Source organism: Anabrus simplex, chromosome 1 (assembly GCF_040414725.1).
Source record: "Anabrus simplex isolate iqAnaSimp1 chromosome 1, ASM4041472v1, whole genome shotgun sequence".
NCBI classification, from domain to species: domain Eukaryota; kingdom Metazoa; phylum Arthropoda; class Insecta; order Orthoptera; family Tettigoniidae; genus Anabrus; species Anabrus simplex.
In genome coordinates, this window is record NC_090265.1 from 1,458,913,222 (window position 1) to 1,458,927,078 (window position 13,857).

Sequence of the window (13,857 nt, forward strand, 5' to 3'; positions counted from 1 at the left end):
CAGTAATCGCATAAGAAGATGAACAGTGTGGTTTTAGAAAAGCTGAGGAACAGTGTGGTTTTAGTAAGGCTGAGAGACAGATAGAATGGAGCAGCCTAGTACGATATATCATTGCCACACATTTTCCTGGGTGGAAGTTTCCAAACCATGGAAAGTCAGTACAAGATGTTACGTCAAGTTTTGCTGCAGAAGTTTATGAAATGTTCTATTAAAAATTACAAGGGAAGATTATCATTCAAATGGAATCTTCAAGAATAAACCTGGCCAAGGAACATCATTTTCAACAGTAATATAGTGGACTATTCAAGATTCCGACAACTCAACGGAGTGCTGTAAACTGATAAATGAGGTCAAGATTAAAGCTTTCTGTAGGGTTGAACCACAGTGTACATCATTGCGCCAGTTAAGTGCTGTAAGGCAAACTGTTAGTCTACAACAAGTGTGGATCAAATTTTAATAATAAATTTTAGTTTCAGCAATATCAACGAGGGCCAGCCATCATCATGGACCGACCAAAAAGGAGATCCTAGGGAACTCTAAAACACCGCTGGAGTGATTCTACGCTCTTTGTCTGCACAGGAATCCTGATGTGTTAAGCCGACATGTGTGAGACAGCACGATGAATTTGTTCATCTACAACCCACCATAATCCGGAGGAGGAACCTACATTTACACCTATATTCAAGACGCCGCAGATTTACATCGGAATAATAAGTACTCTTGTCACATTTTCTTCTTTTTCGGTAGATTGCTAATTGGATTGGATTCTTATATAATGAAAAGTAGATTAGTTAGAGATGTAGTATTTAAGTTGTGGTGGTGGTGGTAGAGCAGTCATTGATTCATTGATTTCATTTTGTACATTTCTTGGAATATTGCTGTGATGATCCAGTGATTGATAACCCCAGCTGTTAGTGAATTCCATGAGGTTATGTGTAATTCTTCAAAATGAATTACAGGGGAATGAATGACGACGACGACGACGATGATATTATTATTATTATTATTATTATTATTATTATTATTATTATTATTGAGTCAGAACAATTTAAAGTTGTTGAGAGTTAAATGTGAGTGACGATTGCGATAATAAAATTTTATGATATTAGACAACACGATGACTGCTAGGGTACATGTTAGTCGTAAGGATATTGTGATTTATGGTGATATGGTTAATTATTCAAGGAATAATAATAAACTTTCTCTCAACAACTTATATTGTGTAAAGTAATGACTCTATAATTGGTTTTTTCCTTTCCCTGAGGTTATGAGTGCATTCTTCGATGTATCCCTAACAGATGGTTGTGATGATTGTTTCTTATATTTTTTTTCTTAATCCTATTTTGGTCATTCATCACAGGTCATGGTGATTTATTGGTATTATCTGCAAATAATGCGAGGGTCTTCAAACTAATTCTGAAGGGAGACATAATAATAATAATAATAATAATAATAATAATAATAATAATAATAATAATAATAATAACCTTGATACCATGATATAATCTGCTGATAAATAATTGTGGGGAGATTGTGTAATTGTGTGACAGCCAATCCATGTGTTTCAACAAGTGTTAATTCTTTTGGTGATTTTTCATGTGGTTTATTGTCATCTGGAGTTTGTTTCCGTGGTTGTGCGGTTTGCTACATGATACTCTATCTATCCACAGTAAATTAGTAAATAAATAATCGTTTAAAAATGTCAAAAAAAGAATACAGTCGAACGTAATCTGTGAAGGAGGGGAAACTTGCCAAAGAATTTCCAATTTAAATGTTAAAGAATTTCCTCAATTAAATGTTAAATGAATTTTCCAAATGAAAGCATGCTGTGTACATATATTCACGTTACTGATCAGAAGCAGTCAATTTGAGTTGTATTTGTGTAAATCTTTTTTTTTTTTTTTTTTTCTTTTCACATCTGCATGTCCAGACTGTTGTTTATTTAATAAATGTTATTGTTATTTTGTTCCAATCTTTTTTTCATGCTGTGTCACCTATCCAGTCATTTATAGCCCTGCAAATAAAAATTTTTCAGAAGGGCTGTCCCGAAACAGTAAAAGTTGGCCCTGCGAACGTTCCACCTTTTGGGACTCTCGCTCCGCTGACTGAACGACCCCGGAAAAGGGGACAATGGAGAGAAAAGAATGTTACAAAAGAGTGGACGAAAGGGACCGTTATGCCAATTTTCAAGAAAGGAGACAAGAAGCAATGTGAAAATTACAGAGGAGTGACACTGATACCTCATACAGCTAAGATCCGTGAAAGAATCTTGGATAAAGGAATACGAGACAGAGTAGAGGGAAAATTTTATTTTGCTAGTGGCTTTACGTCGCACCGACACAGATAGGTCTTATGGCGACGATGGGATAGGAAAGGCCTAGGAGTTGGAAGGAAGCAGCTGTGGCCTTAATTAAGGTACAGCCCCAGCATTTGCCTGGTGTGAAAATGGGAAACCATGGAAAACCATCTTCAGGGCTGCTGACAGTGGGATTTGAACCCACTATCTCCCAGATGCAGCTCACAGCCGCACGCCCCTGACCACGTGGCCAACTCTCCTGGTTGAGGGAAGATTGGCAGAACACCAGTATGGTTTCAGAAGAGGCAGGTCCACATTTGACCCAATATTTACATTGCGTCAAATGATAGGAAGGTATTGGGAATATGGAACGGACATTGTAGTAATGTTTCTAGATATTGAAAAGGCATATGACAGTATCCCATGGAATTTGGTACGGAAAACATTGACAGAGGCACAGAATGGGAATGAAAAATGCAGATGGCAATAGCATTGTATTAAAATTGCAAAAGCTGTGTTAGTCCCAAAGGAGGTCAAACTGAATGGTTCAGAGTTGAGACAGGCTTAAGACAGGGAAGTGTATTGTCTCCCTTACTCTTCATTATCATCATGGATAGAATTGTACATAATATCAAGGAGAAGATGATGGGCGAGCAAGTAAAGTCTATGCTCCTTGCTGACGACATTGTAGTGTGGGGAGATAATGAAGAGGAAGTACAGACACAAGTTGATTTATGGAAAGAGGAGATAAGAAATGTTTGAATGAAGATTAGTACTGTGAAAAGTAAGACTTGGATCATGATGAGAGGTAACAGAAAATTCAGGGGAGTGATAAAAATAAGAAATGAACCTCTTGAAGTAGTGAAAATTTTTTAATATTTGGGCAGCGTGATGTCACAAGATGGAAATTTGGACGGAGAAACTGATTTAAGAATACAGCAGTCTGCAAGTTTCTATCAGTGTGTGAGAGACATTGTATGGAACAAATATGTGCCAATGAAGTGCAAGAAGGTTTTATACTCGTCCTATTATAAACCTATACTGACCTATGCTTCAGCAGCTTGGACGTTGACTAAGTGGAACCAAAGTAAGATACAAGCAGCTGAAATGAGGTTCTTGAGGGGCATACAGGGAAAGACAAGACGAGATAGAATACGAAACGAGAAGCGTGGGAGTGTGTAAATTTAAAGAAGAGATTGATATAACAAAGCTAAAATGGTTTGGCCACGTGATGAGAATGCCAGGAGAGAAAATACCAAAGAGAACATTCTTGGATATAGGGACTGGAAAGAGGGCTAGGTGGACAGCCTAGAATGTGATGGAGGAGCTCTGTTGTGGACTGTATTGCAAATAGAGGAGTAGATAGCAATAAAGTACTAAAAGAGGAGGGGTAGAAAGATTGAGTAAGGTGGAGGGCTTTGGTACACTACCCTACCCTGAGAGAACCTGGGAAACGGAATGGATGAAGAAGAAACACACCAGTATTAACTCCTAATTAATCTATTTCACTATCGAGTCATCTAAGTAACCTACTGCATTATCTAGTTCAACTACTTTGTCTTCTGCTGTTTTTTGAGCCATATTTTTACTACTATCATAGATGATACACTCTTTCACTTCTCTGCACTGCATCCTCGACTCACAAAAATATTTGTGATACAATTCCTTTAGTTTTGCCAATTGCCACCTTTTCAATACAATAAAAATATGTTACAAACTTACATATTTATTATGATGTTTACATGGTACATGTTTCGCTCCTTTTCGTGAGCATCATCAGCCAAACTATCATTAATCTAAGATTGCGTAAGATCATAAAACAATTCTTTGGTTCAAAATTACTCTTATAAAACTAAATGACAATCTTATAATATTTTAAAAGTCACACGACAATAAAATTATGCCTTAAGTTAACACTTTTTGTCTAAAATCTTCTTCAGTCTAAACATTTTATCGCCGAAACTTATCCGGTGAACATCTTTTAAAATTGTTTAAAATGAGAATAAAATAAAAATAAAAATAAATAAAAAACTTTGAAATCTGACTAGTTGTGTTGATTCCCGTTGCTTAAAACTTCATAACAGTATTGAATATCTTCTGCAGTTGATAATTGTCATTATGGATAATAGACTTGTTCTCGTTGCTGGAGTATCATTTATAAAATTTATTGGTATTAAATTTGATTATCAATGGGGTAAAATTGTTCGTGAACAAACTTGTTGATAAAACACTTTTTGATGTAATATTGGATTCAAAATGTTCTCGAACATTCCATAATGACTCTGTGTATTTTCCTTTCTGCTGCTTGATTGTTTGGTGTTACTCCTAGCTTCTTGAGAACTATTTGTTATCCTGTTTGCACTTCTTGTGCAACACAAACAATCAAGCAGCAGAAAGGAAAATACACCAACGAGTCATTATGGAACGTTCGAGAACATTTTGAATCCAATATCACATAAAAAAGTGTTTTATCAACAAGTTTGTTCACGAACAATTTTACCCCATTGATAATCAAATTTAATACCAATAAATTTTATAAATGTTACTCCAGCAACAAGAACAAGTCTATTATCCATAATGACAATTATCAACTGCAGAAGATATTCAATACTGTTATGAAGTTTTAAGCAACGGGAATCAACACAACTAGTCAGATTTCAAAGTTTTTTATTTTTATTTTTATTTTATTCTCATTTTAAACAATTTTAAAAGATGTTCACCGGATAAGTTTCGGCGATAAAATGTTTAGACTGAAGAAGATTTTAGACAAAAAGTAACTTAAGACGTAATTTTATTGTAGTGTGACTTTTAAAATATTATAAGATTGTCAATTAGTTTTATAAGAGTAATTTTGAACCAAAGAATTGTTTTATGACCTTACACAATCTTAGATTAATGATAGTTTGGCTGATGATGCTCACGAAAAGGAGCGAAACATGTACCATGTAAACATCATAATAAATATGTAAGTTTGTAACATATTTTTATTGTATTGAAAAGGTGGAAATTGGCAAAACTAAAGGAATTGTATCACAAGTAGATCTTCAATACGGACGAGGAAAATGAAGTTTATAACCTGCAATCACAAAAATATAATGAAAACTACTGTCAAGTGCCATCTAGTGACAATTTACTATTACCTAGAACCACAAACATTGCAATTCTTGTTCCTATCTCTATATATGATCTTACACACTATTATAATTGTTATTACTTCTCTATGCAGTTAGTGTGGTTAAATCTGGTGATACCTGGTGTTGCAGTGCCCATAATAATCTATTTGTAATGAACTGGTGCTAGAATTGATAACAAAATGACTAGAGTATATACACTAGTGTCCAAAAGTTAAGCATAATCACTAAACGAGGCCATACCACCTGATAGGAATGTCAGACAGATTGCTGAACAAACAGAACCTGAATCACACACCATATATCACACAACTTGTCCACAAAAATAGTGTCAGAAAGGTTCTGATAACTAAGGTACATCTTTGACAACAACTAACAAAACTTGGCAATAACTTCCACAACAAAATATGCTGTTAATAAGGTGTATGGTTACCCCTAACGGCCACACATGCTTCGCAGCGACGCGGCATGCTCTCTATCAGAGGGTAACATATGAGTAACAACAAGAGCTCTTGTGGCAGTCAATCCCATTCCTCCGAAAGGGCAATGCGAAGGTCTTTGAGGGTCCTTGGTGGAGGCTGACGGGATGCAATTTGCCTCCCCAATGCATCCCAGGCATGTTCTATAGGCTTCAGATCTGCAGACCTTGCTGGCCAGTCCATGTGATGAATGTCTTCCCCAGCCAGAAATTCATCCACCACAGCAACACGGTGCGTCCGGGCGTTATCGTCCATTAAGAGGAAGTCTGGACCAACCGCACTTCTGAAGAGTCGAACATGTGGTCTCGGTACCACATCTCTGTATCCCCGAGCATTAACAGTGTTCCTCGGACCACCCATGAAGATGTGCAGGTCCATACGGCCATTCAACATGATGCCGCTCCACACCATGACACCATAGGTGGTGGTCCCATTCCACGATGTTCCTGTGGTTGTATCGGCTACCCGGTTCTATCCAGATTAATGTGCGACGGTAATCATTCTGCAAACTGAAGCGGGATTCATCTGTGAAGAGCACATGCCTCCATTCATTCAGGGTCCAGTTTCGATGTTGTCGGCTCCGCAGTAAACAGGCCCCTCTCTGAGCTGGAGTGAGCGGGACGCACGCCGCTGGACATCGGGCAAACAGTCCTGCTGTTCTGAGCCTCCGGTACACAGTTTCCTGGGAAACAGCAACCCCTGAGATGGCTGCAAGCTCCGCCGACAATTGTCTTGCAGGTGCACTCCGATTTTGTCGGGCGGTTAAGGCCAGATATCGGTCCTGCTGTGGGGTGGTTACCCTTGGTCGACCTGGTACTGGCCTACGACTAACATCTCCTGTGTCTCAAAATCATCTTCAAAGCCTGGAAATGATGCTTTGTGGCACATTCAAGGATATGGCGACTTTGGTCCGTGGCTGGCCTGCTTCCAGGCGGCTGAGTATTCTAACCTGCAAAAGGGGTCCAAATGGCGTCGTGTGCCATTATGTTGTCACGTTCACCACGAGGCTACACTCCGCACACTATAACAGGGCAAACAAGACTGAGGGAATATGGGGTGCAGGCAATGGCTGCGTTTACCTTGTGGTTACACCACTAGTCAAAGCAGGGAACACTCCTTTCCTATACAGAGCAAACACGTAAGGTTGGTAGGTGCATATGTCGTGCGATTTGCAGTCTATTTCCTGTTGCTCTGCTTTCCTGTAACGTATGCTTTACTTTTGGACACTAGTGTATATATCAACTAGGTATTTATATGGAGAAATGTGTAGCCATGAGAAAGTTCTACAATGTCCACGAATGGAATTTTCAACAAATCTCAACTCTACTAGCACAGGAGGTCAGAGCATACAAGATGTAAATTGTTCTGCTAATATGAGAACTTTAAAATGTTATCACCCATTCCGTCCTATACTTACCCGAAGACTGTACTTCCAGGACTCACCCCCTTCATCCGTTGCTGCAAATAAGCAAATATTTATAAATAAAAATTAAATACAGAAATCCGGAGGAAATAATTAAAAAACCTAACTATTTAGAAACTTACCAAAACTTTCTGGATCTGAATCCCACAACTCAAGATCCTCTCTGGTTAACAGGAAGTAGTGTGTTAACAATTTGTGGCACATTTCTGAGAGGGTGGAGCCCACGAAAAAGTTAAGCTTAATTTGATGTGCCCTGAGTGTGTCTGGTTCCTTTGTTTCTGTAAAAAGATCATAATTATGTGCAAGAAATCATTTGAAGATAAACAGTCCTTTATACATTTTCTAGAGAATAAGTTAATTTTATATATTTCTGGGCAACTGAACAATTCCATGGTGAATTTGTAAGTGCAAGATTATTTTTGAAAAGCACCAGATTTTCATTTTCTTGTTTATGGTAAAATATGAAAACACGGAAATAAATTCCATTAGGTATACTGATTAAACTTGAAAAACTTGTGAAAAATTAGTTAAAATTTAACAAATTAATTCATACATTAATTCAAGAATAAATATTAAAATTTTTAGAGAAAAAAATATACATTACAATATTTTACAGTGTATTTTTTATTTAAGAAAGGTTTCTTAATGGAAAGGCATCTCAAAAAACCACAAAAGTAGTTAGTGGAATGTAAAAACCAATAACATTATTTCTTAATGGAAAGGAAATATATATATATATATATATATATATATATATATAGGAATGAACAAAAGGATTAAACACACTGAACGGTCAGCATGGGAAGAAGGAGCGGGATACAAGCAATGTATTATTGAAACTAAGAACTGTCATATTTAATGTTTATAACATTGATGGATAATATGAAGGTGCAAGAAAGAATACAATAATGTTTGCTAATGATGTGATTGGAGAAAAGAATGAGAGAGAATTATAAAAACAGTTTTGTGAGGTGAATGGGAAGATTGACGAATGGGGAATAAGAATCAAGTATGGAGAAAAGGAAGATGAGGATTGTCATAGGTACGACATCGTAACTGATGTAAAACGTTCAATTATTGCGTTGGTATATTTTGGTCATATTTTATTAAATGCTAAAGTATCTTTCATTAAATGTTTATATGACTAATACATTGCTTCCCTGTAAATATGTATTATAAACTTGTATAACCTTGAATACATAATGTGTATAGGTTTAACCTCAACATCTATATAGTCGAAAGCAGTAGAAAACTCTAATGTTTGTATATTAGATTTATTCTACTATAATTTAGTATATATAAAGGGTTCTGGAAACTTACTGTAAGGTTTATTATCCAGATACATGTAGAGAGATGTTGGAGAAATTTCCATGTGTATTGGAAAACAGTAACGAAAGTTCGAGTACTCCATTCGACCAGCGGGTCGATCGATGTTTCGAGTGTGTTCTATTAGAGTGTTGTAAGAATCCTTCTAGAAATCAATAATTCTAGACGGTTGATCAACTTATATATATATCAAGCTGTCACTCATTGAACCAGTCAGGTTGAACTCGAAGGCAAGTGTGGACTCGGAGTGTCTGCTGGGCTCCGAGGTGGAGTTGGTGAGTTCAAGAGAGCGTATGTTATAATGCGCGAGTATCCCAAGAGCACAACACCGGCCGCTAACATGTCACCTCTCTTCATCCATAAGACCACACAAAGTTCGGTTCAGATGGAGATATAACTTAAAAAAGGCTTACTTGAAAAGGTTTTCCAGTATGTTGGATTAGAGGATAAAAATCTGTCTCTCCTATACATGAAGGTTATGATAAATTCATTGATATCATGAAATTCTGTTCACGGGCATCAATTCCCAGAGGCTGCAGGACACGCTACCTTCAAGGTATAACTCTTGAAACAACTGCTCTGCTGCATGATTACTACAGGCTTATTACATGTGATAAAATTAATTTTTGGGTCCGTATTGAAAGTATTTGTATTAAATAACAATAGAATGTTTATACTGTTCTCCCACCTATTTAATACAATACAATCTTAAAAGTTAGGACTTTGTCCTTATCAAAATATTAGCATAAAATTAATACATTAGATGGTACATGTTTCGCCTCAATCGTAGGCATCATCAGCCATATTTTACCTTATGAATAGATCAGGTACCTGATTGGGAATGACTTATGAATACTGTTAAAATCTATATCTTGTAAAAGTGTTGACACTTACTCCTTCGACCACTGAGATGTTAACTCATGTTGATGGCTTTGGAGCATCTGGCAGTCACAGAGCTTTTACTTCGTGTGTTGTATTTGTGAAGTCTTGGTGGATGGGGTTGATTGAGCTTGAGAAGGCGTGGCTAAGGGCCTATTCGCTGCGCGTGAGGAGGAGTTGTCGGCAGCGGGAGAAGGGGCGGAGGGTGGTGTGTGTGTGTATTGGATTGGTGGGAGTGTTTACTGATTTGGGGTTAAATATTTTATAAAAATTACTATTCAGAAGGAATGGGTTTTTTAATAGAATTGGAATCTGTTCATAAAGAGGACTTCTGTTATCTATTACGTCATTTAAGTTTTTGTCTTTTACGTCGTGTTTTTTTAAAGGATTGGTAATTTGATGGATTTTTGGGTTGGTAAATGTGAACTTCGCGAATTTTGGTTTGTTGGGTTTAACTGGAGAAAGGTTTGTGGTTAATTTTAGTTTAACTTTATTAATGATTTTGTTGATCATATCTGGATTGAACCTGTTGAATTTGGCTGTTTCTTTTATGAAATCTAATTCATTTTTTAGATTATTCGGTGAAAGAGGGATTTTTAATGCCCTGCATACTAAACTGTAATAAATGGCTTTTTTTTATGGGAATTCAGGTGCAAAGATTCGTTTTTTATAGTTATTGGAGTAAATGAAGGCTTGCGGTAAATTTGGAAATCAAATTTGTCTACAACTCGCGTGATTTTGATGTCTAGAAAATTGATTGAACTATTGTTTTAGTTTTCCTTTGTGAACTTTATATTATCGTCTACATTGTTTAGGAACGTTAGGATGTTATCACTATTGTTAAGTTGTTTATCGATAATTACTAATGTATCGTCGACAAAACGGAGCCATAAATAGAGTCCGTTGATGTTTTTTACTATTTTGTTGTATTCTCGATTGTCCATGTAGATGTCCGCTAAAATGCCGGAGATTGGGTATCCCATAGCTAAGCCTTCTTGTTTATATATTTTGTTGTTGAAAGTTAAAGTAATTATTGTGTAAAACAAAACTTAGTAACTTTATGAATTCATCTATTTCAATTTTACTTAATGTTCTATGATTGGAAAGGTTGTTTTTTTATTATGGTGATAGTTTCATTGACGGGTATATTTGAGTACATATTCGTGATGTCAAATGAACATAAAACGTGATTTGGTTGTAAATTGAATTTGTTTCAAGTTTCGCAAAGTTCGATAGAATTTTTGATGGGATATGCATTGTGAAATTAATTTTTTTTTTTTTTTTTTTAAAGAATTTGTGGAGGAATTGAGAAATTTTATAAGTAGGACTGTTTCTGCTATTGATTATTGGTCTGATGGGGGTATCGTTCTTGTGTATTTTAGGTAATGACTTTGCTGTAGGTAGTTTCGGAGTCATAGCGATCATTTTTTGATAGTCTTGTTCATTTAGTAGGAATATTGAATTTTTAAGAAGTGTTTTTAGATTGTGTTGTGTTTTTACTATGGGATCTTTATTGATTATTGTGTAGGTTTTATCGGAGAAAAATCTATTTTTTTGATGTAGTCTTGTTTATTCATTAAAACTGTTGTATTGCCCTTATCAGCCTTAGTTACTATGACATTATTGTTGTTAATTTTAGTTTTTAGTTTTAGGTTTTGTTTTGAAGAATTAGAATTATTGTTAGCTAATATATCATTGATGAATGTAGGTATTTTCTTTTTTATTTCGTATTTTACATCATTTTGTTTCTCTAAGGGAATCTGTTCGTTAATATTAGATTCGGTCTCGGCGATGGTGGTGATTACATCTTCGATCTTTTGTGGATTAGGCCAGTTATATTTTATGCCTTTATTGAGGAGATCCATTTCACTATCTGAGGAAACTGTGTCAGATAAGTTAATTGTAGTGGGAATGTTCATCAATGAAGGGGTAGAAAGCCTAGTGTTCCTGTTCTGATTGAGGGCTTTGGGTTCGGCTTTTTGTAAACAAGTTAACTTGTGGTATAGTGTCTTGTTTTCTATCTAATATAGTAGTCAGTTTATAGTTGGTGTACCTAAGGAAAGAACTCCATTCAAGTGGAGATGAATGGTGTGAGATGGTCAAATGCAAATTTAGGAATTATTTTTTCTTGTACATTTGTTTAATTTCATTTCTCAGCCATATGTTGTTTACTTTATTTTGAGTGCCGTTTGACTTTTGGTATGGAATATTTTTCCTTTGTAGTGGTTTAAGGAACTTAGGTATCAGTCCTAGTTTCAGGCAGTCCTTGAGAAATGTTATATCTTTTGAGATTTTACCGATCTTTATTCTAAGGTTCAAATACTTATTCATTTTAACGTTTGCCTGGTTGGCTTTGATATTACATGTGATAAAATTCACTTTTGGGTCCATATTGAAAGTATTTGTATTAAATAACACTAGAATGTTTATATTGTTCTCCCACCTATTCAATACAATACAATCTTAAAAGTTAGGACTTTGTCCTTATCAAAATATTAGCATAAAATTAATACATTAGATGGTACATGTTTCGCCTATCAATCATAGACATCATCAGCCATATTTTACCTTATGAATAGATCAGGTACCTGATTGGGAATGACTTATGAATACTGTTAAAAACTATATCTTGTAAAATGAATTGGAGATCAAACTACTATTATCATCTTGAAAAGAACCAGGCCATATGTATATTCTTCAAAATTTATAAGCATATAAATAGAAACTTCAAGAACCAACAACCACTACCAATGCTCAACTTTCTTCAAGTTTTTAACAACACGCCCTTTGACAATCAAATGGAATGCGCTTTCTGATTTTTATCTGTATTATAATATCTTTTAATATCAGTGTTGTAATCTTCAAATGAATGTCATCCTTTTAGAGTCAAATATTAACACAATATTGTTAAGTAATAGTATACCACATTTTATTTTGTATTAGTTGTTTTAACGATCTCCAATCCATTTTACAAGATATAGTTTTTAACAGTATTTATAAGTCATTCCCAATCAGGTACCTGATCTATTCGTAAGGTAAAATAAGGCTGATGCTGCCTACGATTGACAGGCGAAACATGTACCATCTAATGTATTAATTTTATACTACTATTTTGATAAGGACGAAGTCCTAACTTTTAACATTGTATTGTATTGAATAGGCGGGAGAACAATATAAACATTCTAGTGTTATTTAATACTACAGGCTTCACGAAGAAGACCCATTTAGTGAGCAAACTATTCAAGCAGCACAAAGTGTTCTTTCCTCTATCTCTCAAGCATAGGAGACGTGGATGAAGTTGATGTCTGAAGTTGATATGGGTAGTCAAGAAGCTTGGAGACTTTTAAGATGCTTGAGCAATGATCCTACTCAAGCTAGCACACATGCCAATGTAAGTGCAGATCAAATAGCACACCAACTTTTGCTTGTTGGAAAACCAAAACTTTCCATGAAAATAGGGAAGAATCCTACAGTCAGACAACCAGACGAGAACAATGAGTTATCTAAGCATTTCACACTAAGTGAACTGGAATTAGCTCTGATATGTGTAAGATTGGGAAGTCAGCAGGACTTGATGACCTCCGAATGGAACAAATTAAGAACTTTGGTCCTACTGTGAAGTGTTGGTTGGTAGAACTCATGAACAACTGTATTCAGTCTTCCATGATACCTAAAATATGGAGGAAGACTAGGGTCATAGCCATTCTAAAACCAGGCAAAGATAAAAATGACCCTAGAAGTTACAGACCAATCTCCTTATTGTGTCATCTTTTTAAGATTCTGGAAAGACTTATCATCAATAGGTTGACTGATAAAATCGAGCCACTTCTGATTCCACAGCAAGCTGGTTTCAGGAGAGGGAAAAGCTGCACATCACAAATGTTAAAATTAAGTCAACACATAGAAGATGGTTTTGAAAGCCAGAAAATCACAGGAGCTGCATTTATAGATAACTAGCTGATGTACCCGTGCTTCGCTACGGGATTCTCAGAAAGACTGACTGTGTGGTTTTCCTAACTGAAATCAACATAGGTCATTATAAAAATGTAACTATGAATATAGCGATTGAAAGCAATGCTATCATATAAAATACTTGATCAAATGGAAAGCCGCACGTTTTATCACTTTTAACGAACAGTGCTGCGGTTAGATTGCGGTGCCAATCTAATAGTCCAAAGTTCCAGAGCTGGAATGACCAGGCCGCAGATTGCCATGAACACTCATCTGTCATTATTCCGCTAAATATGCACACTATTCATTCCAATCAGTGCCTCAGAGTAGGGATTGAATACCCCCAATGCTATGCTGATCCAGTGTGTTACG

At 35.9% G+C, this 13,857-nt stretch overlaps 1 protein-coding gene across 4 annotated transcripts in view; it reads right to left on the reverse strand.

Moving 5' to 3' along the window:
• LOC136858420 (importin-11) overlaps positions 1–13,857 on the reverse strand; it is a 403,457-nt gene that overhangs the window by 240,906 nt on the left and 148,694 nt on the right. For all 4 annotated transcript variants that reach the window (XM_067137950.2, XM_067137948.2, XM_067137949.2 and 1 more), the window contains exons 8-9: positions 7,452–7,607; positions 7,324–7,364 (exon numbers count right to left, since the gene is read on the reverse strand). In XM_067137950.2, the coding sequence (XP_066994051.1) occupies positions 7,324–7,364; positions 7,452–7,607 (197 nt within the window). The remainder of the gene's footprint in view (positions 1–7,323; positions 7,365–7,451; positions 7,608–13,857) is intronic.